The sequence below is a fragment of the Maylandia zebra genome, linkage group LG7, assembly GCF_041146795.1.
Source record: "Maylandia zebra isolate NMK-2024a linkage group LG7, Mzebra_GT3a, whole genome shotgun sequence".
Taxonomy (NCBI): domain Eukaryota; kingdom Metazoa; phylum Chordata; class Actinopteri; order Cichliformes; family Cichlidae; genus Maylandia; species Maylandia zebra.
The window spans coordinates 6,025,680-6,053,144 of record NC_135173.1 but is presented as its reverse complement, the minus strand read 5'-3'; the positions used below and the strand labels follow the sequence as shown (position 1 = coordinate 6,053,144).

Here is a 27,465-nt window from a genome sequence, read left to right as displayed (position 1 = left end):
AGAGAATAGGAGGAGAATCTTTAACGCTCAATATACCAATTTCTCAACAAGTAAACGGCTCTAGTCGTTTTCAGACGTCCTATAAAAATACTATTTGCTCGGATTTTTGCACATCGCCAAAGGTTATGTCTGCTGAGCACATGACTGAAAACAGTTGTCAACTGTCTATTTATTTTTATAAAACAGATTTCTGTAGCTAAAACACAGAAATCCCCCTTCCCCCAGATAGACCACGTGACTGAATACTGGTCGAATGGATATACATTTAAAGTGTTTTGGGGTTTCTTAAAAAAAGAAGTCTGTATTTTGACATTTTTCATTCATCCAGGCTGCAAGGCCTCCTTGTCATCACCATAATCTCCAGCTCACTGCACAGATTCTGTATCAGATTGAATATGACGGTCTGGCTGGGCCGCTCCAAAATGTTTAGATTACTTCCAGTCAGAAGACAACTTTAAGCCTCCATACGGCAGGGCGATGAAGCATTTGGAGCTCTATGTTTGTGTAGCCTATTTTCACAGTAGACACGAAACCTGTTTATGTTATATTCTCTTCTATTAAAAAACAAAACAAAAAAAAACCCACCCCTTCTCACTGCAAAGTGCGCGCTCCCGACGCAAGAGAAACAAATTTCGCTTGGCACGCAGCCAGCGACTTTCAGATCTCTCCCAGTAATCTCCAGCGAGAAATTCCATTATACAAACCCACTAACACGCCCATTACATCCGGTCGCCGAGGCTGTCTTGCAATTTCTCTGTAAGAAGCAAACACTCTCAGCCACCCGTGCCTCGAAAATCCCACGCCGGTGATGCTTCCACCCTCTGAAGGAGGGACTTATAATCGGAGTATAAATGTTAGAAGACGTGTTCGGAAAAATCAGACCGACGGCTTTACAGAGAATCGGTGAAATGCAAAGGTAAGAAGAAACCCGTCTTGTTTTTCTCCCTTGCACATTTAATAGTTAATATTACTGCGGTTTATTGCTGTAGAATAAATCTGCAGCTTCCAGATTTAGGAGTTTCTTTTTGAATGTCTTTAGATTTCCCCTTGTGCGCTCGTAAGCCGTCTCTTTATTCACGGTTGTTGTCGCTGTAGAACAGCACTGACCTGTCGCGTTTCCCTTCAGCTTCCCAAAACCTCAGTTCTCCAACTGGCTATTAGAGCAGGTGGAAACGGGCCAGTATGCTGGCCTGTGCTATGTTGCAACAAACAAGTTCAGAGTCCCCTGGAAGCACAACTCCAGAAAAGACTGCAGTGACGAGGACAGTAAAATCTTCCGGGTGAGTTTATTGCCAGATTAACCTTTGTTATCCGTGCGATCAGATAAAAGGCTTAAAATGACTATGTTGACATTTTTACTGAAATAATAAGCTACTACATTCATGAGTAAGCGACTTACAAACTAAGCGTGTGCTTTAAATAGTTCCAAAAATAGTTTTGTCGTGTTATTGTTACTATCAGGCTGGAGTTGTTTGGCTTGTTGCAGCTGTTCCCAGAGGCAGTTACGGCATACCATCTCTAGTAGTGACACTTGATCTTGAGTCAAAGAAATCCTGTACTAATGTTTTTGATACATTTGATGTGCAAAACCACAGCTTGTTTTCATACTTAGAGCACAATTATTCGCTGGTGCCAGTATTATTAAAGGAATTCTACAGATTTCAGCCAAGTGTCTAAATCTTTCATAAACAGCCACTTCTTCTTAGATGTGAAATGCAAATAGTGTGTAAAACAATTAGGAGGTGCATGTGAAGTCTAATGTGTGTAATTATCTCATAAAATGTATAGTAAGTCTGAATTTTCTACCCGGCTGTCATTATGTTTACACCTCTCGGCGTTCCTCCATAGGCCTGGGCAGTAGCAAGTGGGAAAATTAATGAGTTCCCTAATGACAAAGCCAGGTGGAAAACCAACTTCCGCTGTGCTCTGAACAACCTCTCTGTGCGCTTCAAGATGGTAAAAGATAACTCCAAGAATTCTGATGACCCACATAAAGTCTATGAGATTATCAACACTGCACGTAAGCTAATTGTCACTTAGGCCAAGATTCTGGGGTAAAACCGTTCCGAGTTTGAATGTATAAATAACGCTGATCTTTCATCTTTCCCTGAAGAAAACCAAGACGGTCTGGCAACACGCGACCCTTGGGAGGGCAATGACATTATACCAGATATATACAGCTCTTCCACAGAGTACCTCCTTTCAGCAAATGAGGTTCAGCATCACATAAAGCACACTTTCACTTCTCTTTGTTGGTGTAATCTCACTTGTCTTTGTGCTTCTGTCTAAAAATTAACAGTTTCACTGCCTCTCCCCAATAAACAGCATGATCTGGTTAACGATTTGATGGCCTTGGGTCTTGGCAGCCAGCCAACAGGTAAAGTTTGTCGATTGCATTTGGTTTTCTGTGGTTTATAATGGAGGTTAATTGTAGTTTAAAATGATTTTACTGTCAAAACAGAGGAGCAACTGTGGACAGAGAACTATGGCCAGCAAAATCCACCCGCAACTGAAAGCTATCCTGTAGCAGCCGGAAACAACCAACAGCTTTTACCAGTTCAGCAAACCTGTTATGGAGGTATGTTTATACAAATTTATCTTCCTAGATGAAAGGTTTACTAAAAATATGTGTACATAGTTACCCAAGAAGGAGGGATCTGTTGTCTATTAACTGTTTTGTTTTGTACAGTAACTCCTGCACCAGTACCTCAGCTGGGGCTATTTGACCTAGAGGTATCCATCCACTACAGGAAAAAAGAAATGGTAAAGATGACTTTGAACACTCCCAAACTGCAGCTTCACTACAACTCAGAGGCCCTTGAGTATGACACATTCAAACTCTGCTTCCCCTCCACTGATGGTCTGCTGGACCACAAACAGGTATAATCATTGCATTAGCTAGATGCATGTTTTACACAGTTGTACCATCCAAGCAGACACTAGAAATTATTTTTTATGTTACTTCAGGCATGAAGCTGACAGATTCTGATGTGATAAATAAAATTTGACTTTAGAATAGGACAGATGGATTTTACCCCTAATTTTAGGTACAGTATACTGCTGTGTGATGAAGCATTTTCATGTTTTACTCACCACAACCTTCTTATTACCAGATTGAATACACCAACCGCATACTTAATAGCATCCAGAGAGGTCTATTCTTGGAAGTGCGAGAAACTGGTATTTATGCCTGGAGGCAGGATAGATGCCATGTGTTTGCCAGCACCAGTGACCCTAGTTTGGCTAATGCAGAGCCAGCAAAGCTTCCCCAAAACACCATGGTGGAGCTCCTTAATTTTGAAAAGTTTGTGAATGGTAGGTGTAGATCTTTGCTCATTTATATATTTGTATATACACCATATACTGTCTGTGAAGGTTCTTAGTCATCTAGGTCATCATAGTCTAAGGAGCTTGGAAAGAAAAGCGTCTGGGCTTCTTTGAGTTGCTTGAAGACGTTTCACCTCGTAAGCCAACACCTCTTTTCAAACAGAGGTGGTGGCTCACGGCACCAACTGCCATCCATAATCCAGTTTTGAGATCCCTTCCCAGGCGCCTTAATGCCCACTCACATCCTGGGCCTTCTGACTTCTGGAAATCACATGATAGGGTGGCGCTTGGTTTCATAATGAGTTCAACCGAAAACTTGGCTGATTGTGACCTACACCCATTTTCACGCCTTGGCTCATGTGATTAGGTAGAGGATCATTAGGGGGTCCATTGTTCCTCCTGGGGGGACACTCCCGTAGGGCTTAAATCTGGGACTCTCCACCATTTGACCTTAGAACTGAAGAAGCTTCTCGGATGACAGGCGAAACGTCTTAAAGCAACTTAAAGAAGACACTTTTCTTTTCAAGCTCCTTAGACTACTGAAGTAAAAATGGATTTCATCCTGAAATAAATGACTCCCCCTGAATTTGTTTCAGAATTGAAACAGTTTAAGGAGAACAATGGTAGATCTCCTGAATACACCATCACCATGTGCTTTGGAGAGAAGTTTCCAGATGGAAAACCGCTGGAGAAGAAGCTTATTGTAGTGAAGGTAACACCATCCCCCGAGCCCTGCTTCACCTCAGTTATTCGATTTAATTCAATTTTGTTTTATTTTCTTAGCAATAATTCATGAAAAAAGCACAGCTGGGTACTTGCACTGTAAGACAGAGACTGAACAAAAATAACCCCAAAATTCCCTTTGAGGAAACACCTGGCAACACTTGGCTTTTGGCTGCCACCTGGTGTGGGCTGCCAACTGCCTCAACCAGTTAAAGTTAGAGGGAAGAGGATTTAAAACAGACTACACACAATATAATAATAAAACAACTGGCGTGTTGGGGAATCCAGTAATTGCAGATAAGACCATGCAGGGGCCAAATGACAGGTAACAGTGAAGAAGACTAGACTAAAGGTGCTCTGTGCATAATGGAATATGACCAGTCAGACCTTATAGTAATTAGGTTGTTTATTAGCATAAGTTATCCTGGTCATCCAGACCTTTCTCGCTTCATGGTATGCTTGTAGTTTAACTACCCCAGTTGTTTCAGTGGGTTTCATCTGCATAGAAAAATGTATCCAGCACTTTCAGTAGCAAAAGAACCAATCATTGATATGAAAAAAAATTATATATAGAAATAAAGTGTATATACAAGTTTAAATCAAATGTAAGCTTAATTGCATAAAAGCAGAAGGGTGCATAGTATAGTTATAGTTAGAAGAGGTTTGGTGACAGAACGTTAGAGGCAATAGTTTAGACATGCCGAGGAGGGATAGTGGATATACTGGACAAAGAATGTTGAATGTCGACTTGCCAAGTAGGACATGTTTTTCCTATAACTATTGTTGCTTATCATCAGCCGTCACTTTCAATGGTTACTTTGTCATCAGCAGTTATGCAACTTTACCGTAAATCTTTCTCTCCATTTCTGCAGGTGGTACCTTTAATCTGTCGACATCTTCATGAGATAGCCCAGATGGAGGGAGCGTCGTCTCTTTACAGCTCCAACGTCAGCCTACAGATCTCACATAACAGCCTCTATGATCTCATCAGCTCCTGCTTTCCCTTGCTAACAGCTGAAGACCCGATGCGGGATGCTGCACTTTTCCCGAACCAGATTTGAAATTTGATCTTTCACTGACTTTTATTTGAAACCACTTTAATTTCCTATGGGGTAATGGGACACATTCTACACTAGGTTCTGAATCAGCTAAAAAGTTGGCCGCTCAGCAGCTGAATGTGATTGTGTTATAGCTGCCAATACTGCCATGTGCCTGCTTTTCACTACATGTGGGGAAACGCCCCATCTACTGCTGTACTGTTACATTACTAACCTCAGTTTAAAAATCGCTTTAGAACTGTCCAATTGTCTTTCATCTAATGTATTGTTAAACTGATATCATTCTATATTAAATGAAATGAATGCTTATTATAATGGTAAATCCATTCTGACAAGCTAAGTTTATATTACTGATTACATATTTATAGAACTACTGTGTGTATGTTTGAAGATAATGATGTATGTGTATAGTGATATTTTTGTGTCATACTGCCACTGGCTATATATGAGAAACTGACCAGCTATTCTTCTTTTCATCTTGCACTTTTTATACTGAATAAACTGCCATTTCCATACCCTTTGCTGTATATGAGTTATGCACAAAGGGTTATGTAAAATCTAAAATAGATTATTTTAAACTTGGTATAGTTTCGTGTAAAGCTAAGACTGTGTTAATAAAATTTTAAAATAAAATAAAACTGCTAATGTTGAAAAATCCCTAAAACACAACTGTAAAAAACAGGACAGACTGTAAGTGAGTACTTGAAATAAACTAAGACAAACATCTCTTTGTCATCAGTGATTTATTATTTGATGTTTCCCTGTAGAAACACCTGGACTGATCAAGTAAATAGAGGAAAAAAACCCCACATACATTCAGATAACATGAGCACCTATTTGTTAAATTCTTCCATTCCAAGTTCCTGGCTTTATACAGCACAATTAAAGATAATGACAAGGAAGTTGTACAAGGCAGGTCCAGCAACCTAATTAATCAGTGTTTACAGTCGACAAACTAGTAGAGATAACAGAGTGGCAATTTGCACCACATTCTTTGCAAAAATAACTGGGGTTTTCCACCTTTGCCACTGAGAAATGTGTTGCCCTCACTCCTGAGTAAAAGCTATATTATTTACTATGGAATTGTATCCCTTGTCTAAAAACATAATACTGAAACAAATGAAATCTCACCTATGGATCTTGTATTCATTTTACTCCTTTGGCACAAAAAACTAATATTCTCTGGTTCTTTTAAAAAAATTATGGGTTTAAAAGGAGCTGAAGCTACAGCAAAGGAGAACAGTGAATATGACTATTCACTCCAAATTCACCTGCATTATGCTGAACTGAGTTCATTAGACATGGATATTATAAATATGAATATGAAAAGAAGCGCTAAATTTAAAACATTAAACACAGTCAACTTGAACTAAAACAAATTTATGTCAATCATTCGCAACAGGCAACACGGATGAAAGGAACATACAGGTGAATGTATCAAATCTATATATTATATTTACAACCAAACCTAAAATTATTTTTAAGTCTACTGATAAATTTTCTACAAAAATTGCATAACCATGTGCTCTCTTAACATGTAATTTTCTTAAATATGCATATTCTTCATATTTTCCCGCTTCTCGTCTGACAAATTGAGTTTTGCCTATGATAAATACCCCTTCCCTCTCAAACAAACAAACAAAAGAAATACATAGAAAATTCAAACGCCACGCCACATTGTATCCTACCAGTGATATGCCGGTGGAGAAAGCTACCCGGTTTTTACCTCTATGGGATGGTCTTTGAGTTTTGCCTCTTTAAGGCACACTCTCAAAGTCTCCCATTAAGTTTCTCAGCTGTGTTACAAACGGAGAATAGTTCTTGGCAAGAGACACCAATAGGTACTGTTCAAGTCATCAATGAATAAAGGTTGTGTTCAAAATACCATAAGGATAGAAATCTCAACATTATAGAAAATGTTCCATTTTGAAACTGTGAGCAAAGGTTGGTTGACCTTTTGCACTTGGTATGTTTAGAGTGTGATCACGCCCAATTCTAGGACATAGAATAATATAGCATAATATATGAATATGAAGTGAATATTGTGGGTGTAGTTGTCCCTGCCTATAGTTCCTGCCTCATCGTGGACTGTCAGAGGTTTTGGCTGCTTCAGCCTGGGTGTCTGGGGCTTTTCCTAAATCGTCTCCCTTTTTATGTTTCCTAGCATGTTTATATTTGTCCACATATGCCTTAACCAGATTTCCAACTTTCACTGGGTTGATTTCTCCACTCTTGCTGTGGCACACCTGAGAAAAAGATCATTTCAAATTGTTAAAAGAGACACTGAGAAACTCCTGAGTCACACCTTAAAAAAAACTGTTTAAGCAAATAAAGAATTAAAAAGAATTTCATCATCATCATATTTTTCTAACCCACCTTCTGGACAGCTTTGCGAAGAATCTCCTTGTATTCATCCTTGTTGATATCTCTCCTTTGGTAGAAAGGTTTGATAGCTAGCTTAACTTCTTCTATCGCTCTCTCTTGCATGTGCAGTTTTTTCAAATACTGTTAGGAGAAATAGAATCATAATTCATGCAGTGACATAATTTTTTCCACACGTTCATTTTGAAACTAACATTTGTGCATGCTTTTGCTTTCATTCGAACTTCAAATTCTTTGACAAATTCGTTCTTCAGTATAGGAAAATGTGTGAAAATTAATTGCACAAATGTTCCCTGCAGCATGGAACATTTGTGCAATTAATTTTCACACATTTTCCAAAGTGTTATCCAAGCAAGCCCAAACATGAAGCATGGTGTCACAATCTTTCTCTCTCTTTCGAATTTGGGGGGCTGGCCAGAGAAGTGATTTTGCACAACATAAGGTGAAGCTGAACGTTGACATTTCCTGCAAATAAAAGGCTACCATGTCTTCCTTTCATTTTGTTGGGCACTTTTTTAATAATTACAGTTGTGAATGTGCGAGTGAATGTGAGTGCGAATGGTTGTCTGTCTTTGTGTGTTGGCCCTGCGACAGACTGGCGACCTGTCCAGGGTGTACCCTGCCTCTCGCCCTATGACAGCTGGGATAGGCTCCAGTGCCCCCCGCGACCCTGAAAAGGATAAGCGGACGCAGAATGGATGGATGGATAGTTCATCCATGTATCTCAGTTATCTGAAAAAATTCCCATACAGCCTTCCTGGGATAAAGTTAATGGGAATGGCCCAGACCAGCCCCCCCCCCCAAAAAAAAAACAACCAACAAATTCAGTCTGCAGGGGCATAACATGAAGGTAAAAGTTATAATCAAATATTTATTTAAGCTGAAAATGCATTTCTATTCACCTTGTCTTTCCTTGATAAATCTCCTTCTTCTGCCTCTCCTTGTGCAGTGGCCGATAACTCCCCAGAATGAAGACCATCAGATTTAGAGGAAGTACTGAGAAGACCATCAGCACACTTCTTGGAGGGGTCACTAACAGCTGCAGTAATATCCTGTAAAAGTCAAGGGAGATTATACAGTGACCACCACCTACAAAAATTCAAAATATTCCATCATATAAACACACAGAAAATTGTGGTCATGAATTTAAAATCAAGTCACTCTCCAAATGCACAATTATTTAAAATTCAATTTGTACACATTTGTCCTATACTTAACAACCTGTGTTTTATTGTGTGTCTATACAAATAATTACTAATACTGATGGGTCTAAAACAATACTGTTGTGTCTCTTACAGATACTTGTATGGGGACACAGTTTATAAGTACTGCTTACATGCACAGTTCTACTTTCAGTTACTCTGAAACTGCTTTGGTATCAGTTTCACTTTCTATCACATGTCTCTATAAAAACACCAAACTTGCTTCTTCTGGATAAACACTGCCACCTTCCTACGAATATTGCCATTACATAAGAAATAGCACATGCAAAAAATATCTGGTAAATACTGCAGTGGCAAGTAGCTCAGACCTACCTGACTGGATGCCTGGACTGTCAAAGAAGGTCTGCGAGCCCCTTCCTGCTTTAGCTTCAGTTTATATAGAGCAAGTTCTGTGCAAGGGGGCGAAAAGGAAAGCACAAAAACACACAATTAGCAACATAAGATGCACAACACACCTCGGATCTCGGCACATCTTTATATTTGTACTGTAAAACATTAGTTCTGCATGTCTTATGGTAAAAAAAATTTAAAAAATAATATTATTTATTTACATATTAAAAGTCTTTGCTTAAAGACTAGAAAAAGCTGCTAGAAACAGTGTTCAGAGCAGTTTGAAGCTTGAGTTTTCAGTTTATAGGGAACAGTTGTATCCAGGCTATATTGAACAGCAATCACTTCTAAAGGCATTTAAAAATAATGAAGTGACTTAAATAAAAACACATTAGTTAGCATGATATAGTAAAGTAACAATATACCACTTACTGCTCGCAGACTTCTCTGGTTGCGGACCCTCAGGCTCCTGTATATTCCAGGTAACACGCTTCACTTGTGTTTTGGATGTTTTTGCTCCTGCTTTTGTTGATATCTGCTGTACCTCATTCTTCCCGGCCACCACTTCTTTCTCTTGTACGACAGCTGCACCACTACTCTCTGTGTGCTCAGATTTCACGTAATCCAAGGTGTCTAGCATCACATCAATATTAAAGTCATCATCAGAGTCTGAAGGCTGCTGAACTTCCAGTTTTACAGGGACAGTCAATTCAGTGTTTTGATGTTTGGCCAACGGCTGAGTCTCAGAGACTGTGTCCTGGTGGCTTTCGTCTGCAACAGGCGGGGTCAGCGTAGAAAAGGAAGTATCGGGGGGTAAGCTGGATACACAGACTTGCTCTGATTTAACAATTGGAATTTCGCAAGTCTCGGTCTTAATGGGGACTTCGATATCCTCTTTGCTTACTGCCAAAGAACAAGTGTCTGTTTCCTCTTTCTTAATCGATATACTAATAGGATTATCTTCAAACATGCCAACCGATGCCTGTTTTTCTTTCTTAATTTCTTTTCTATCCTTTGCTTCTTTTGTACTTTCTGTAGTTTTGAACTGGCTCTCTGCACTGAGGACTTTGTCTGGCTTTTTTACTTTAGAGGTGAAAGAACAGGATGGACCCTCCTTTTTATTCAGATTGGCTTCAACTTTTTCATCTTTACTGTAGCTTTGAGAAACATCTTTCTCTTTTTTCTTGTCTTGCAACCTCTTTGCATCTTTAGAGGATGAAAGAGAAGTTTGGTGTGAGCTTTTGGATGATCTTTCTTCTTTCCTTTTCTCTCTTGAACTGGATCTAGACCTGTTTCTCCTCTTCTCTTTAGATCGTGACTCCACCTTGTCTCTTGAAGAGAGAGACAAATGTTTGCTGTGTTCTCTCCTCCTCTCCCTGGATCTGGACCGGGATTTTGACCGACCGTGCTTACGGTCCTTTGATCTAGATCGGGTTCTGGACCTGGAACGTGAATTGGACTGGGACTTTGACCGAGACCGACCACGTCTTTTGTCTTTTGAAACTCGTCGTCTTTCGTGGTCCCTCTCTTTGTCATCACTTCTCTCCTTGCTCCTTCGTTTATGCTTCTTCCTTGTTGAATGGTCTCTACTGCTGGAGCTGGAAGCAGACCTAAAATGTCCACAATTATAAATCATTCCAGTGAAGGTCAAAATAAAACACAGCATCACTGCCTAATTAGTATAAAGTATATTTGAAAAACTGTTATATATTTACCTGGATCGCCACCTTCTCCTTTCATCTTTTGATCGTGACCTGGACCGCCGTCTCTTTCTGTGAGTCCTATCAGGGGAATTGGGTTGAGAACTGTCTGAGCTTGAGTGTGCCCTATTCCTCTCTCTAGACCGTGATTGCCTGGAACTCCTTTCTTTCTCCTCACGGTCTACTTCTTTTTGCTTTGTGACATGGCCTGAACCATGCTGATCTCCTCTCCTGCCTCTGTCTGTCTCAGATCCACTGGAGGACTGCTCCTTCAAAGCTTTGGAGCTTTTCTTCGTATAGTCCAAATCTCTTGAAGGGGACTTTGAGCATGACATAACATGTGATTTAGTTTCTTCCTTTTGTTTCCTCTTGACAGTTGTAGAGTTATCCACTGATGAATCTTCCTTATCCTTTGAGAGAGATCTGCTGGGAGTTCCAGCACGTTGTCCACTCTTTGCCTCTTGAGTCTCTCTCTCAGTCTTTACAAGATCCAGAGTTTGATCAGCAGGCGGTGTGGTGTCTGTGGTCTCTGAATTAAAAAATCTGTCACCACTGATTTCAGATTCACCTGCATTTTCACAAGGTTCTTTCTTGACTTTGTCAAGTGATACAGTTTGTTCTTCAGTCTTTATGCCTGATAGTCTTGATTCATTTTCAACCTTTACAATGTCCTCCAAGAGTCTGGCCCCAGATGTGGTTTCCTGAGCTATCCCTGGTCCTTCCTGTGTGACCTCAATCTCTGATGTTTCAGTCTTCACCTGTACCAGGTCCTGCTCATTTTGCATTATAGTCTCATTGTTACTTAGACTAGGAGGCTTCCTGTCAAGTGTTACATACTGAGAAGTGCCATCTGGGCTTGTGCCCTCCGTTTCGTCACCTGAGCTGCTTGAATCTGACAGAGTAGGATTAAAGGGATCATATATATTATCTTGCTCCTTACTACCCAGACTACGTGATGCCAAAAGCATTTGTTTATCCCTGTCCAATTGTCTCTTTTTAGCTTCATCATCCTTTTTCCTCCAGTGTTCCTGGAAGGTGCCTACACTAGAAGAGGATGATGCAATGCCTAGCCGCCTTGATTGCCATGGGTTCCCACTAGAGTTGATGCGGAAGCTCACTGATGATGACGACGATGATGACGATGAGGAGGAGGCATATCGTGGCTGGCCGGCAGGACACCCAGCGGACGAGGATGAAGAGAATGAATTAGAGAAAGCTGAAGATGAGCTACCTCCATCAGGCCTGTGCCTTGGGGCCTGACCATCAGCCTGGCTCCTTTGCCGGTCTACACTTTGCTGCCTTCCTTTGTCCCCAGAAAGATTATTCATGCCCGTTTCAGGCATGCCATAACCATTATTATTAGGGGTGGATCTCCTACCCTGACCCCTGCTGCTACTAACTTCATGACTGCCATCTTGACTAGTGCCATCATTTGTCATGCCACTACTTTCCCTTTTTATTTTTGGTATTCTAGGAAGTTCTGACACATCTACCCACATGGGTTTTGTAGGTGCCTTTTTAGATTGGCTTTGTGATGGGATCATTCCCTTGCTTTTGGAGCTTGACTCTGCAGTTGGACAGACAGATGACAAGCCTTCCCTAGGGACTCCAAATCCATTGCTTACACGGTGATTAGAGGGTGTGGGTCTGTTTGGACGAGGTGGATGCAAACCTGGATGCCCTCTGAGATCAGAATGGAGAGGTGTTTGTGTGTGGCTAGTTGAAGAAGCTGCTAAAGGAGGTAACCGAGTTGAGCTCTGGGACAATGGTGTGCTCACAGAGGAGCAGGAGGGCCCTGGTTGATCTCTGTTGTAGTTCACAGACACAGAAGTGTCTCCTAGACCTGCTGACATCCCTGGGCTGTTTGCATCTCCAGAGCTACTGCTTTTTCTACTGCCAGGTATTAATGGAGATGGCATCACTGTAACAGAAGAAAGGAAAAAAAACAAAAACAAACAAACTTTAGTTTTCTTGCTAAAATTAAATTTAAGCATCTTAAGGTTTATCATGGTACTTTTTTAAAATATGGACCTCTGCAATGAGGTATCAGGTAGGGCTGCTCAATTAATCGAATTTTAATCACGATTACGATCTGGGCATTCAACGATCATTAAAAATGACTGAGCCGATTATTAGCCCCTCCCTCATTTATCCGCGACACCTTAAAGGCCGGTCCGTGAAAATATTGTCGGGCATAAACCGGTCCGTGGCGCAAAAAAGGTTGGAGACCGCTGATTAAGAGGACCCGAGGGAAGCTCGGAAAGCTAAGCAGAAGTTATTTGGAGAGTGACTGCCGTTGGTTGAAAAGAGAGTTTAAAAAAAAAAAAACTTCAGTGGTGTTGCACACTATTTTATATTATTTTTTAAAGTCATTGTTAACCCTTTAAAGCCGGTCAGAGCAGCACGCTCCGTTTTGCGTAACTATTTTTAAATCCCTGTAGAACCTGAACCGTGTAAGCTAGCGCAATAATTTGTTTTGCATATGAAACCAGAGGAGTTGTACTTACATCTTATGCCATCAGCTTGTCCTCGGTCACGGTTTCGTTCCACATATAGCTTTGCAAAAATTGCATAAAAAGCGCTTGCAGGAACAAAAACATAATATTCCAGAAACACGCTTTGCCGTTCCTATCAGCTGTTCGTAACACTTCCCACAGTGAAATGATGCACATGCTGTTTTCTTTGCAAATTTGCATCATAGGATTGTTTTTTGTTTTTCCTGCAGTATATAAAAATTGCTGTATCTCCAAAATAAAACTATGAAGACACTCAAAATAAATTTCCTGTGGTGGGAAACTATTTTTTGCAACTTTATTGTATTTAAAGTTTTGAGGGATAAACCTCTTAAATTTCTCCAAGTAGAAATATATGTAAACAAAACAAAAGCGATTTTCAATTTTTTTTGTAGTTTATTGCACTTTTTTGCAATTTATGTAGTTACTATGGACTTAATGCATACATATTATTAAAATATGGGCTATAACAGTTGTATTGATGTATAGCAACTTGAAATGCTCCCACAAATGGCACTACAGCATGTAAAAAAAATAATATAAGCTCTGGTGGACTTGGTTCTATAGTAGGTCTTAAAGGGTTAAATAAATATCGTCAAATAATCGTGATCTCAATTTCAGTGAAAATAATCGTGATTATCATTTTTGCCATAATCGAGCAGCCCTAGTATCAGGCTATTCTAACTAGAACTGCAATTAAGCTAAGGCAGATCTAGTTCATGTGCCGCTAGCTCACCATGGCTGCAAAGAACAACAAAGTATACTATCTCACAGCAGAAGCAGATACTAAACTGCCTGTTCACTTGGCAAAAAATAATTATAACTTAATGTTGCAGTAAAATATAAACAGTAGTATTTAAGAACAAATGCGTGCACCCCGAATGTAAATGTGTGGGATATACTGCACACAGCTAGAAAATACAAGTACACACAATATAAATGCATTTCATAGTCTGGATATGTGACACAAAAATGTATTACATACACCTACTTGGTTTGGTAGCTTTAAGCGAACCATCTCGATTAATGACAACATCAGAACTGTCCATCAAGAGCATGCTCTGTCCTGATAGGATGCTGCCCAGCAGATCAGGCACAGGAGCTGCCTCCACAACACCTCCTGATGGGTGGACATCCATACCCCTCCTGGTATAGCATAGCAAACCTTCAATAAGATTTGTGAAGTATTTACGGATATAAATCAAATGTAACGTTTGTAGATTCATATGTGCATTACAGAATGTATAGGATAAAGTTCTAATCATCTCTTAGTTTACTCAGATTGCACAGAGTGTATATTTGTTAATAATTTGAATCATTTTGGATAAGGATAAGTGTAAGATAATGGGGAATTTCAGTTTTTACTTTATAATTTGTTCAGCGTAAGATTACAGTTAAATTTTATTTTTTCTTGCCTTATTTAATTTTTATGTACTGTTCCTTTAACACACGGTAACTGTGCACGGGGGGAGCATTCGCGACGGGCAGTATGGAGCTACAGGGGCTTTAACTAGCTGTGGAGAAAAACAGTTTCTTACCGTGTTTGCAGCGTACAGGAACATTCAAATGGATCACTGTATTTCAAAACTGTGGAAATACATGTTTGCCTGTTTGTTTTTCGACTACAAGCGGACTTTGTGGATTATGTTCAACTGCACTAAGACACGCGTACGGCCCGACTACCAGCTAGTGCTTCCGCGGTAATAGATATGTTTTAATGTTCACCAGAAATTTCAAGCTTTAAAAAAATGGCAAGTTTTCATCTCCTATCTGGAGCAGATTTAATATTCTATAACTACAATCAAGGGTGAAAAATGGTCACAACAGATGCGACAGAGAGGTGAATCGTTCTAGACATTTGCATGTTATGTTCAAAAACCACAATCAACATAAAAGTAGCTGTCAGGTGTGGCCATTCATTCTTTTGAGGTTAAGTTTTTCCTTACCTTTTCAGCCATTTCCATCTTAATTTCTAAGGTTTACAATTACAAGCCCCTATCATTGATATTAACTGCCTGAACTGTACCAAAATGTTGAAAGTCATGTTTTTTCCTCTCATAGTGACCAACTGAATGTGTAGTTTTAAACACGGCTCAAAATCATATTTAGGAGTAATTTAATAGTAATTAAGGTATTTATGCTCATGGTTTTTAGGTAGATTAACTTCTACAATTAACAGAAAAAAAAAAGATATGCATACCAACATACGTAAACAGCTGATAATTGACTGTGTGCACATTAGCATATGCTACTTCCGGTGCGGAAACTACTGTGGGGAGGTTTGTTTCCGGTGTCCTATTTGCGCCTGGTTTATGGTCCAAAACAAGTTAAGCAAATGAATGAATCAAGCGGCGATTTACATTTCTATAGATGTCTAGGGCAGTTACCCAATATATCTGTAAATGATGTTCATCGACTTGTTGATATTTTTTCCCTGCACCTCAGGACAAAAGAGAAAATGGATTCAAATGTTATATTTCTCAGCTGTCCCTCGTTTATAGCGGGTGTTATGTTCTAAAAATAACCAGCGATAGGTGAAATCAAGTAGCCAATTTTATTTTTTGATGGTGCAAAACGTTTCGTGGACATACAGTACTGCACTTCAGAGTCACACTGCTAGCGATCGATGCAGCGACAGGAGAGACGTCACGTAGGAGATCGTCTGCAGCGATCAGGACGCAGGACACAATGTGACATAAAAAAAAATAAGCATGCAAACTTGCACTAAAAAATCTGCGAAACAGCGAGGTGAAAGGTTAACCGCGTTATTAGCGAGGGACCGCTGTAATTTTTAAGGTAAGTCACAACATACCCTTCGTAAATACTAATGTATAGAAACCCTTACCAGCAATCATTCATTTTTTGTGTGGCTTTTTTCACGGTTTGTTAACATGCTGTGTAGGTGTGTACTTGACTAGCTGATCTCGACATAATGGGGGAAACATCTGGTTTGACTATTCTTCACCTGTAGTTTGAATGCTGAACATTTGCCTGTTTAAATCATAAGACCAGTCACTATACAGAGATACTTCTGAATGTGGACGATGTGTCTTCTGCATGCAGTAATGCAGTTCTGCTTGTGTTGAGTGATGTAAACAACTGATCGATCTAAACTCTTTAAACGTCAAAATTGATCATTAGATTTTTTATGACACAACAGTGGTGAGTGTTCCCACCTTCTGCTTTTTGTAACTTAACGCGATCTTTCCGTTTTCGAGTTTTGGACATGATTTTGGAGTATATCGTCGAAGTAGCGATTGACTGCAAAGTAAAGCTACCGGAAATGTACAACCCCACATCCGGTCTCAAACCAGGAAGTTAGCATTTTCTCGTGCACAGGGTCAATATGAGCCTTACCATATAAAATTGGGGTTGTTGATAAAATGACTCACTTTATCAGTAGTAGCAGTAGTAGTAAAACGACGTATGATGCATCAATCATGTTGCTTACATTTTAATAAACAACAGTTAGCACAATAGCACAGATCCAACTAAAGCTACCTGTATTTAATTAGTTTGTTTAATACAATAATTATACAGATGAATTAACTATGAATGTCTGAGCATGAGCAAAGCAAACAAATACTGCAAGCTTTATTCAACTTTTCAGTTGTTTTTAACCTAATCCATGTCCCAGGGCAAACAGGAAATGATACCTGGAAAGACTTGCAGTGATTGGTCGAGCCACGGGCTGATGAGAGCGAAGCGCTGAGCAGGAGATCCCTCGTCTCTTGGCCTCCAGTAGCGATGAAACATGAGCCTGCTGTTCATCCTCCTCACTGGTCAAATGGGCACCATAGGTTCAAAAAGAAAAGGAAAAAAGTTAGCTTAATACAGTGGTTCCAAAACTCCCCTTTGTTTTACAAGACCTGCAAAAAATTACAGGTTACAATAAAATAAACCACTACCCTCTTTTAGATAACAGAAAAACAAAACATCTTTACGGTGTAATTATTTTACGTATTTTTTTTTTTTGTGTGTAAGAATATTCAACACTGCTATCAATACATCTGGGTTAATAGTTCTAACCGAATAAGTTTAGTGAAACAGTGAGACATACAGGTGCTACTCAAATCTTGAAAATCAGTATTTTTCATCAGTTATTTAAGAAATTAAACATTCAACATATTCTGCACTTGTGATATGTAAAAAACAAAAACATTTCATTTTTCATTTTTATAATTGACAGTTTGATAAATATTAGAAGATTTAATTTCAAGCTTGAATAAACTGCTGTTCAAACAGGTAAAATACCAATGGGTTTGCTGACTGTCATTGCTGTCATGGGCCAGACACCCAGTCTTTCCTGAAACCCAGAGACAATCTATGGTTTGCTGCCATTATGAAAATGAGAAAACACCCAATTTTAAAAATACAGATGAGCTAAAGGCTACTACTAAAGCAACCACCACAGCAGCACAAAAAGCTGATAGCTTTCATGCTACACTGCACTGACACAATAATTTTCTTAGAAATCTGTCTTTGATTGATCTTAGAAAAAATAAATAAAAAGAAAGGCTTGAAATATTTCACTTTGCACGTAACAAATATAGAATTATATGAAGGCTGATTACTTTTAAATGAAACTACATAAATATGAACTTAATGATATTCTAATCTTTGTATATAGAGCTGAGTCTCTTACCGATCCACAAATGGATCCAAATCAAATGGGTCTCCATAGATAGAGAGGGATGCAGCTCCTATGTCAGCACGCATATTGCTTAGTGTGTGCTCTGATGGCCTATAAACTGTTGGAAGCGATGAGCTCTTCTTGTCCTTTACAATTCCAAGACTATTAGCAATACGGCTTCGTGGAGTGGCAACCTTCTTCATCATCTAACAGGAAAAGAGAGTTGTTCTTGAAATCTTTCATAGGACTACAATAGAAATTTCCATTGTTGAAATGAAAATGAAGAATGTTTAAAATCACATATATAAATGTTTGATGTTGATAATAGACTTACCATCCTTCTCCTAGATTTATTCCTCCTTACTTTTCGTTTCCTCCTCTTGACTCCCGTGCTAGACACTTTACCATTTTTAGCAGATGTCTTCCTACTTTTCACCTTTTTGTGCTTTCCTGGACAGGTGACGAAATAGAGGGGAGAGGGAAAAAAAGCATTTTATCATCAGTTTATTCACTCATCATCTGTTCATGCAAGTACTTTTATCTAAAATAATTCCTTCATATACGTCCTTACTTACCAGTTTTGCGTTTACGGCTAGATGCTAAACGAGGTGTTAAGTCCCGTATGTATACAGCTGTGTTGAGCCCAGCAATCACAGCATTAATCGTTTCATCCAGCCAAGTGGACTGTATCAGATATGTCGGGGCCAGCTAATGGGAAAAGGTTTGCGTTACTCCACTGCTTTGCTTTCACAACGTTCTGCAAACTTGACTCTCAAACATTAAATGCTACTTAGCAAAAACATATTAGTTGGCATTTAAGACACTTAAAAGTCAAAAATGCATGCCTTTTTTTTTTTTGCAGTCAATAGCACTAAAGTATATTATCCAGATACATGACAATACCAACAGCATTCCCAGACTGCATACCTCCACCAGGGCTGAAAATTTGCAGAAAATTTTCAAGCAAATCTGTCCATGACTTTTTGATAGATCCTGCTAACAGCTAAAAAACAATCAAGCTGCTCCAATCACATAATCCCCGTGGTAGAGGTAATAAGTGTTTAATGGTATTAATAAATGTATTACGCGGAACAAATAATTTTGTTAAGCTTTGACACAATAAGCTGCAAAATCCAACAACGCATGAATGCAACAGTAATGAGTTAGAAAATAAGCCAAGACATAAGCATCACGCTTCATGCCAAACCTGCGACGTGCGTGCCTGTGTGATGCGATGTCGGTTGACATTGGCTCGGACCCTCTCACTCTGCTGGGTACGGGCAATGGCTCTGGTGGGGCCTGAAGCACGGGCTTGTGATCGACTGGTGGCAGGACGTGCAGTAGAAGGCAGGCTGTCAGCATCACTGAGTTCCTCAGCTGAACCTCCTGATAAAAGGAGATTTTAAAGTTTGATTTGTGAAAGGCTGTATTAGGGTGCATTTTTTCCCGAAATCTTTTTTTTTTTTTTTTAGAAAATTAAATGTATAAACATCAATTACACAAAGAATAAACTTTTAAAAGCAAGATAAAACAAAATTTAAGCCAACAGGGATACTTTTCAGTATATGTACAAAACTGTATATTTATTTAATTAACATTTAGGTTTTGTTTTTAATTACTATCAGTGAATGATCACGTGCTGCACAAAGAACTTCATTAACTTGAAGGCTTACTTGAGTTACGGTTGTTGGCTTCACACTCAGGACAGAACCATTCCTCTACAGGAACAGAGTCAAGGGGCGGCGTGAGGCACTCCATGTGATAGCTATAGAATAAAACACCTTACTGTTAAATATGCAAGCATTCATATGCATGAGTCACAATATGAAGGCTATTTAGCAATGATAAGTAGGTTGAGCGATTGGACGAATATATCAACTATCGACGACAGTTTTTACAAGGGCGATTTATTTATTTATTTATTTATTTACCCGTAAGTACGTTTGCTAATAGTTATGGAGCTAACAGAAGCAGTCAACAGAAAAAAATAATAATAATAGCGCTGTTGTAACACCACCCTCTTTCATCTGTGAGCGAAATGCACCCTCCTCTAGTGATGTGTCGGTCGCGAACAAAACGGCTCTTAGAACCGGATCTTTGACGTGAACGACGCGAGCCGGCTCCTTCCCCCCCCCCTTTCTCTCACCCTCTTTCTCGCACGTTTTGTCCGCTTCACTCCGCATGCAAGCCTTGTGCTTTGCGCTGGGAAGAGGGGGGAAGGGGCGGTAGTTACACTCACAGTAGCACAGAAACAGAGCAGGAGGGAAAGACAGAAAGAGCCAGGGACAACAACGTCACATTAGAAAGGTATAGTAATCATCCACAACTATTTTCAGTTGCGGATGATAAAGGATTCAGAAAGTTTATTCATGCAGGCCCATATGACAGAGAATATGCATGTTCTTTTTGTTTTCATATTTTAATTTATATTTAATTGTGTTGTGGTTTGTAGTGTTTTGTGTTGTTTCACTTTAAATTTGTTTAAAAGGAAAAAGCTGAAAATTTAAATAGTTACAAGTTGAACTGTGAATAGTTGTTTTTGTATTAAATGGTAAATGGCCTGCATTTGTATAGCGCTTTTCTAGTCCCCAAGGACCCCAAAGCGCTTCACACTACATTCAGCCATTCACCCATTCACACACACATTCACACACTGGCGATGGCAAGCTACATTGTAGCCACAGCTGCCCTGGGGCGCACTGACAGAGGCGAGGCTGCCGGACACTGGCGCCACCGGGCCCTCCGACCACCACCAGTAGGCAACATGGGGTTAGTATCTTGCCCAAGGATATTTGGCATGCAGCCAGGAGGCACCCTGGGATCAAAACACTGACCTTCTGATTAGTGGTTGACCTGCTCTGCCACCTGAGCTAAATGATTTATTTATTACATTTTATGTGGAGTGAATAAATAAAAGTATATTTACAGTGGCCCCTAGAGACAAAGCACGTAAAAACTCCAAAACAAGTACAAAAGACAACAGAAGTGCTCCAGGATGCTAGGCGCAGTGTTGAGCTTTTGTTACCTACTGGCTACACAAGCCAGGAAGTACCAACGACCGGATTTGGTGTGTGGTAGTAACAGGTAAATGAACTTTTTTTTAAAAATTATTTTAATATATATAGGAGGGCTTGTGTATAAATACACAAACAACACACATATGCTTTCAGTTGTGTAATTTAAGTGATCTAGGTAGCTCTGTTTTCGAAGGTCAGTTAACGCTAGAAATGTGTTTTGGAGTTTGTACGTGCTTTGTCTCTAGGGGCCACTGTATATATTTATATATAAACATATAATAATTACATCCTTAGATTTACCTCTTTCATCTGGTTTAAAGCCAAAGAAATTCCAAATTGGCGACATTATATTTTTTTTTTAGTGCTGTCAGCGTTAACGCGCCGTCATCATGACTCACGCGATTAACAATTAACCCATCTGGAGCGCGGACTGAGTCAAAATACCTGAAATGTCTGTGTCAACGCATTTCGGCAGTTTGTCCAAATTTTGTTCATTCTGCACTCCAGATGGGTTGAGAATGTTAAAATTTTAATCGTGATGACTGCGTTTAGGCTGCTTTAACGCTGACAGCGTTTCGTTTTTTTGGAAACTAGTTCGTCCATGTTTGGACTTCTGTGTTGTAAACGTGCGAATCAGTCCGTGGATGTTTACATAGCCCCGCCCATCAAAACGTCTGCGCATGTGTGAATATATCACCCATCGGCGATTGTTGGACTGACGGTTGCCGGTTGGAAAATTTCTACATAACGCCCAACCCTAAATGATAATGTAAACTTCACCCTGCATCACAGCCGTCACATAGCAGCAGGCGGTCCTCTCGGTCACTGCCCCCACAAACTTCACAGTTGGTCTGCTCCAAGTCCAAATTAACGGTTTCCTCTTGCCCTTCCTTCACAGGCTTTTGCACAGTTATCTAAAAAGAAGCAATAATCATAAAGACACGTAGGAAAATAGAAAACATAACACAATGTACTTTGAGTAAAATGAGTTAATAATTGTTTCAAACTCACCATTTTTTTCACTTTGCCTCCATAACATTTCCTGAGGTATATACTGTTAAAGGCCATACGGTCGACAGGACACGAGTTTGCATTCTGGAGGAGAAACAAACAAAAAACAAACACTAACTGAGCCGCTGACCTTTCTCTTCCTCTGATTTCTCATCAGCGTTCAACACTCTGCAGCCTTGTATCCTGGCCACTAAACTTTCCTCCCAATTTCACCTGGATGATCAGCTAATCCTGTGGATATTGGACTTTTTGACCAACAGGACTCAGAAAGCTTGGATCAACAACTCTCTTTCCGGTCTCCGTTCCACCTCCACTGGCTCCCCCCAGGGCTGTGTGCTCTCCCCCCTGCTCTTCATCTACAGCGATGACTGCAGATCCACACAGCCCAACTGTCACCTGGTGAAATATGCTGACAGCACAGTTCTCCTGTCACTGCTGTCAGGCCCCTGACAACACCACGGGCCCGCTCTTCAGGAGTTTGTAGAGTGGTGTGACAGCTCCAAACTTGAACTGAACATGAGATGGTGGTGACCTTCTCCAGTAGGCAGAGGGATCTGGCTGCTTCAGTCACCACCACCATCCATGGGAAGCCAGTGGAGGTAGTTGAGGAGCACAAATACCTGGGAACCATCTTTGACAACCTCCTGAAATTCACTGCTAAGACAGAGGAGATTCTGAGGAGGTGCCACCAACGGCTATACCTCCTAAGGAAACTCAACTCCTTTGAAGTCAGCACACCCATCATGATGACTTTTTACTATGCCTTCCTGGAAAGCATCATGAGCTTCTCCATTACCTGCTGGTTCCACTCCCTCAGCCTTCAGAACAGGAACAGACTGCAGCACACTGCATCAGTGTGCTCTAAAATCATTGGACTGCCTGTCAGAACTCTTGCACAGGTTTTCAGCCAACAGGCACTTAGACAGGCAGCCAAAATCATCAATGACCCCTCTCACATTCTTCACCCCACATTTCAATAGCTCCCCTCTGGGCGGCGCCTCCGCTGCATTTCCTGCAGGACTAAGAGGAGGAGAGCCACCTTTGTCCCCAAAGCCACTCTGCTTTTTAACTCCAGCCGATAAGACCATTTCCCACACCAGAAACATAAACTACTCTACACTCTTTTATATTGCTGACACTTTATTCACTTTTAGTCACTTACGGTTATTTATTCACGTAGTCACTTTAATTTTAAAACTGTGCAATTTTAAAACTGTGTATAGTGTAAACTCTGTGTACTGTGTAAAGTCTCTATTTTTGTTGTTTTTGTGTTTTAGTGCAAGTTAAAGACAACACATTCTCTGATCTCCCATTTACATCTGTGCTCATTTTTACACACATACTGTATATTCTGTGTATTTATTATGTCATTCTTATTGCCTGTTTATGCCCTGCCCTTATCTTTAACGTCATGCTGCCCTGTTGTATCCTAATTGCGCCTTGGGGATAAATAAAATCTTTATGATTCTACCACAAAAGCATAAAACTGCAGAGAAAATAGCGATTATTAGAAAATGTAAGACACTTCATAAGTAAACGTTTTCTTTTGTTCATACATCATAAATTCAGACCCACCTTGGCCCATTCCAGGATGCAGTCGAAACAGAAGTAGTGCTCACAGTTCTCTGGTGTTGCCACAGGCTGACTGTTGAGAGAGTTAAGGCAGATGGGACACTTTTCTGCGTCCTCATCAGAGCTCATCATTGCAAGGTCTGCAGAGGTTCCTCCAAAAGCTCCATCTTCCGGCTGAGCATCTTCTTCTTCTTCTTCTAGATCTAATAAAAATTACCAGAAATATATTCTACATAAACTGGCATAAACAAAACAAAAGTTGTGCACAGAGTAGCACAGATCCTTAGGAAAAAAATAACTCTTTACTTTTTTCCTACTGATTATCAGCAAATTTTACGCTTTTCACTTATGCAAAGCTGGGTCATGGGGGCTTAGCCCAACCAACATACACAGGAAACTCATGTCAGCTGCTTGTAACCAGGATCTTGTTCTTTCAGTCACTTCCCCAAGCTCATAAACATAGGTGAGTGTTGGAACATAGATCAATTAGTATACCAAAAACTTTACTTTCTGGTTCAGCTCTCTCTTCACCACAGTGGTCCAGTACAGTGCTCATATTACTGTTTCCCATCAACCACACTCTCCAACTTTCCATCACTTACAAACAAGAGCCCAAGATATTTAAACCTGTATGCTCCAGGCAAACAACTCTCCCCCAAACCTAGAGGGATCTGTCAACCATTTTCAAGTAGAGAACAATAGGCTTTAATTTGGAATTTTCATGCCTTAATAATAGCATTCAGTCTATTAAATTATACAGTCTGCATTTTGGCCAGCTTTCCTTCCTGGCTCTAAGCAGACTTTTTCAATAAAGCACTTATACGGTAAAGGCAAATACTTATTCAAACATCTTTTCTTTAACGTAAGATATGCCATTTCTCCTATCATATACACACTGCAGTGATACTACGCATTTAAACTCATACTTTCATATTTTACAGTCTCTCTTTGTAAAATATGCCATTATGCTGTCCATGTTTGTAACTGATCATGTGATACTAAACCGCTTCTTTCATGTGAAGGTTGATGGTTTGATCCCAGTCTGCATGCCAAGTGTCCTTGGCAGGATATTAATCTCATGTTGCTCTCCGATGCATCCATCGGAGTATGAATGTGTGTGGATGGTAGTTAGGAATCACTTAGAAACAGTAGAAAAAAAGTGCTCATATGAATGGGTGAAAGTACTAGTTAGGGCTGAACGATTATGGAAAATAATCTAATTGCGATTTTTTGCCCCAATATTGCGATTGCGATGCGATATGCGATTATTTTTTAAGGTCTTTGTCTTCTGTATTATTAAACAAAGACAAGCAATACATCATATAGTATGGCCAATACTATATTACATTAATTTTAAACTGTTCTTTCCTGGAAGACAGACCTCTGTTATGATGACATGAGGTGATGCATGAATTGATGACTGACATTTTTATTTAACTTCTTCAATCACAACAGTATATTTGAACATACACAATAGTTTATTTTTAGCTTACAAACATCTGAGCATAAAGTGCTGACAAGGAACCCTGGTGTAAACATTAAAATGAAAGTCAGTACAATGTGCAGATTGCAGAAATATACATAAAAAAATCAGTGGCTTTACCACACTCAGTTTTTCAACATCTGTGAACTACTAGACAGTCATTCAATTAAAAAATAATATTAATAAACTCGGCCGTCTGCTTCTTGCTATCTAAAATATAACCAGACACTGGCGTAAATTCTCGACTGTCTCATACTTCTGTTTAATAAGTTTTCTGTTTGACGTTTAGTCAGCTGTGTGAAAACCAAGGAGGAACCCACCCGGGGGATTAATAAAGTTTTATTTTATCTAATCTAATAACTTTAATCTCAGCCAAACCGATTTACTCACGAACAAACAAAACACTGAAAAAAGCCCAACAATAACATTTTTAGGTTGTCTAAGTGACTTATATATTACGTTTAACCCGAGCAGCGAAACTCCGCGGTGATCTGAAAATGATGTGCCGGGAGTTGTGCCGTTCTCGGCCGCATCAGTAACCCTCGAGCTCCCGGCTAGCTGTCGAGCTGGTGGGTAGCAGACGCCTCTGAAAACGTCGAAGCACTTTTGCAAATATGGGATATCTTGATAAACCGAGCAGATATTTGATGTTTACACAACTACTTTCTCGCCTGAAAATATGTTAAAAGTTTATTTTGTGACCCAGAAAGATTAGTATGAGTAATTTTAAAACTTAGTAGCGGCCGCCATTGCTGGAAACTGGAGTTTGGCTGGGCCGCGCTATGAATTCTGGGATATGGTAGTAATTTGGACAGCCTTCGGCGCGTCGCTGTGACGTAATCGGTCTACAAATGCGGCCTCAGGAGGATGCAGCCCATGAATTTGGACATGTCCAGAGTATAATCGCAGCCTTTGCGGTTAGAAAATTGCACTTGATCATGTCGCGATATTATCGCAAATGCGATATATCGTTCAGCCCTAGTACTAGTTGTGTAAAGTGCTTTGAGTGCTCCAGTCCATTTACCATGTGAACACAGTGATAGAGTAGGAAACCCTGCGTTAACTTCGCAAATTGAAAACCACCTTCATGAATCAACTAGCCTGACTGCTGATTTTAAAGTAAGCAAATATAGGTAAGAAGAAGATGTCCTAAGTATGCAAACTTCGCTTCTCAAATATGCTTATGATACTTAAGGTAAGATTCAGATCACAAAGATGTTCAGCCAACAAAAAATACATATTGAGTCACTCCTACCATCCTCTTCTTCATTCCCTTCTTCTTCTTCCTCCTCCTCATCTCCATTTACTTGGCCATCCTTTTCTTCATCCCCACTTTCAGATTCTCCCTCCTCAGACTCCACGTCTGAGTCATCAGAGTCATCTAAAGGGAAAGGTTAACGTGGAAAAAAAACAAAAAATAAAATAAAATAAAACAAACAGAAAATGCAGTAAAACTTTAAAGTATGTGGGGCTCCCGATCAAGGGAAACTACTACCTGATATGGCCCACAGTGCAGCTCTTTTTCCTCTGCTGTGAGATGTGCTGCAATTGATCAGCTCATCTTGGCTGTCGTCTTCATCCATGGTTGACCATCAGAACAGCATCAGCAGCAACTTTTCTAATACAATATAACAATTCAAAGATTTAACACAAATGCAGAAATAAAGAAGGTAATAACTGTTTTCCCCTAATGAAATAGATCGTGATAATCATGTATTGCTGTTAACATATACGCGAATCTACGCACTTAAGGAATTTTGTTATTTACACCCGCCCCTCTCTGCCCCAATCAGGAATCGAAAATGGTCTCAGAGATGTATTACTAGAATGAAGTGACAAATCACTTTTCTTAAGCGACACAAGTGTCATATCACTGTATATGCAGTCATTTCTGAGACGATATTTTCACTCTTTTGATGGTTTTTAATTGCTTGCACACAAATACAAAAGGCTTTCCTAACACCCGGTAGCTAAAGGACAACCTATGGACTCTGCAGGAGCTACATTTGTAAACAAAGAAGAAACTAGGGACCAAACATTGCGTTTTTCCTTTTCTCACAGATAAAATAAGCAAGCAGCACATATAAAAACGTCCACTTTAAAGCTATCCGCTGCGACAAGAACATAGCATTTTCTGTATAACCGTACTTAAATGCCGCTAGCTAGTAACGTTAGCACCAGTGTAGCATGTTAGCTAGCATTGGGACGCTAAAATTAGAAAACGTCAAGTACAAGCTGGCTTGAAGTCTTTACTGAAAGCACTCAGTGTGTCCGTAATTTATTCAAACTCTCTGTTTAACCCATGTAACTGTGGCGTTCTATTAAAGCAATTAACAGTAATATAAGACCTACCCTATTCAGAGGTGTAGGGTATATGTTCAGAGTGGTTTGAAGTCTCCAGGGTTGTTGACTGACACCACCGGCTGGTTGGAGACGGAAATGGCCGCGTGCAGTCAGAAGAATTGGCTCTTAAAGAGATAGTGTCCTCTTATT

The 27,465-nt window shown here is 39.9% G+C and overlaps 2 protein-coding genes across 3 annotated transcripts; one reads left to right on the top strand and one right to left on the bottom strand.

Annotated features, from left to right (window-relative positions):
* The first annotated feature begins 670 nt into the window (after positions 1-670).
* On the top strand, positions 671-5,835 carry irf7 (interferon regulatory factor 7). The gene is made up of 10 exons (XM_004563397.6): positions 671-916; positions 1,127-1,280; positions 1,849-2,020; positions 2,114-2,214; positions 2,326-2,377; positions 2,462-2,578; positions 2,690-2,880; positions 3,114-3,315; positions 3,924-4,039; positions 4,923-5,835. Exons 1-10 carry the CDS (start codon positions 852-854, stop codon positions 5,109-5,111), a joined length of 1,359 nt encoding a protein of 452 aa, XP_004563454.1. The 5' UTR covers positions 671-851; the 3' UTR covers positions 5,112-5,835.
* Positions 5,835-27,465, bottom strand: phrf1 (PHD and ring finger domains 1). Of its 2 annotated transcripts, none has more exons than XM_023153350.3 (19): positions 27,325-27,465; positions 26,468-26,590; positions 26,228-26,353; positions 23,493-23,692; positions 21,918-22,001; positions 21,687-21,820; positions 19,563-19,654; positions 19,112-19,275; positions 18,465-18,597; positions 18,224-18,339; positions 17,902-18,095; positions 16,913-17,035; positions 14,248-14,402; positions 10,759-12,664; positions 9,476-10,653; positions 9,026-9,102; positions 8,393-8,542; positions 7,485-7,613; positions 5,835-7,354 (listed from the first exon to the last, which is right to left on the bottom strand). In XM_023153350.3, the coding sequence occupies exons 2-19, from the start codon at positions 26,553-26,555 to the stop codon at positions 7,187-7,189; spliced, it is 5,217 nt and encodes a 1,738-aa protein (XP_023009118.3). In that variant the 5' UTR covers positions 26,556-26,590; positions 27,325-27,465; the 3' UTR covers positions 5,835-7,186. The 2 variants fall into 2 exon arrangements, with proteins under 2 accessions (XP_023009118.3, XP_012777950.3); XM_012922496.3 differs by having other exon boundaries at positions 19,097-19,275; positions 27,325-27,464.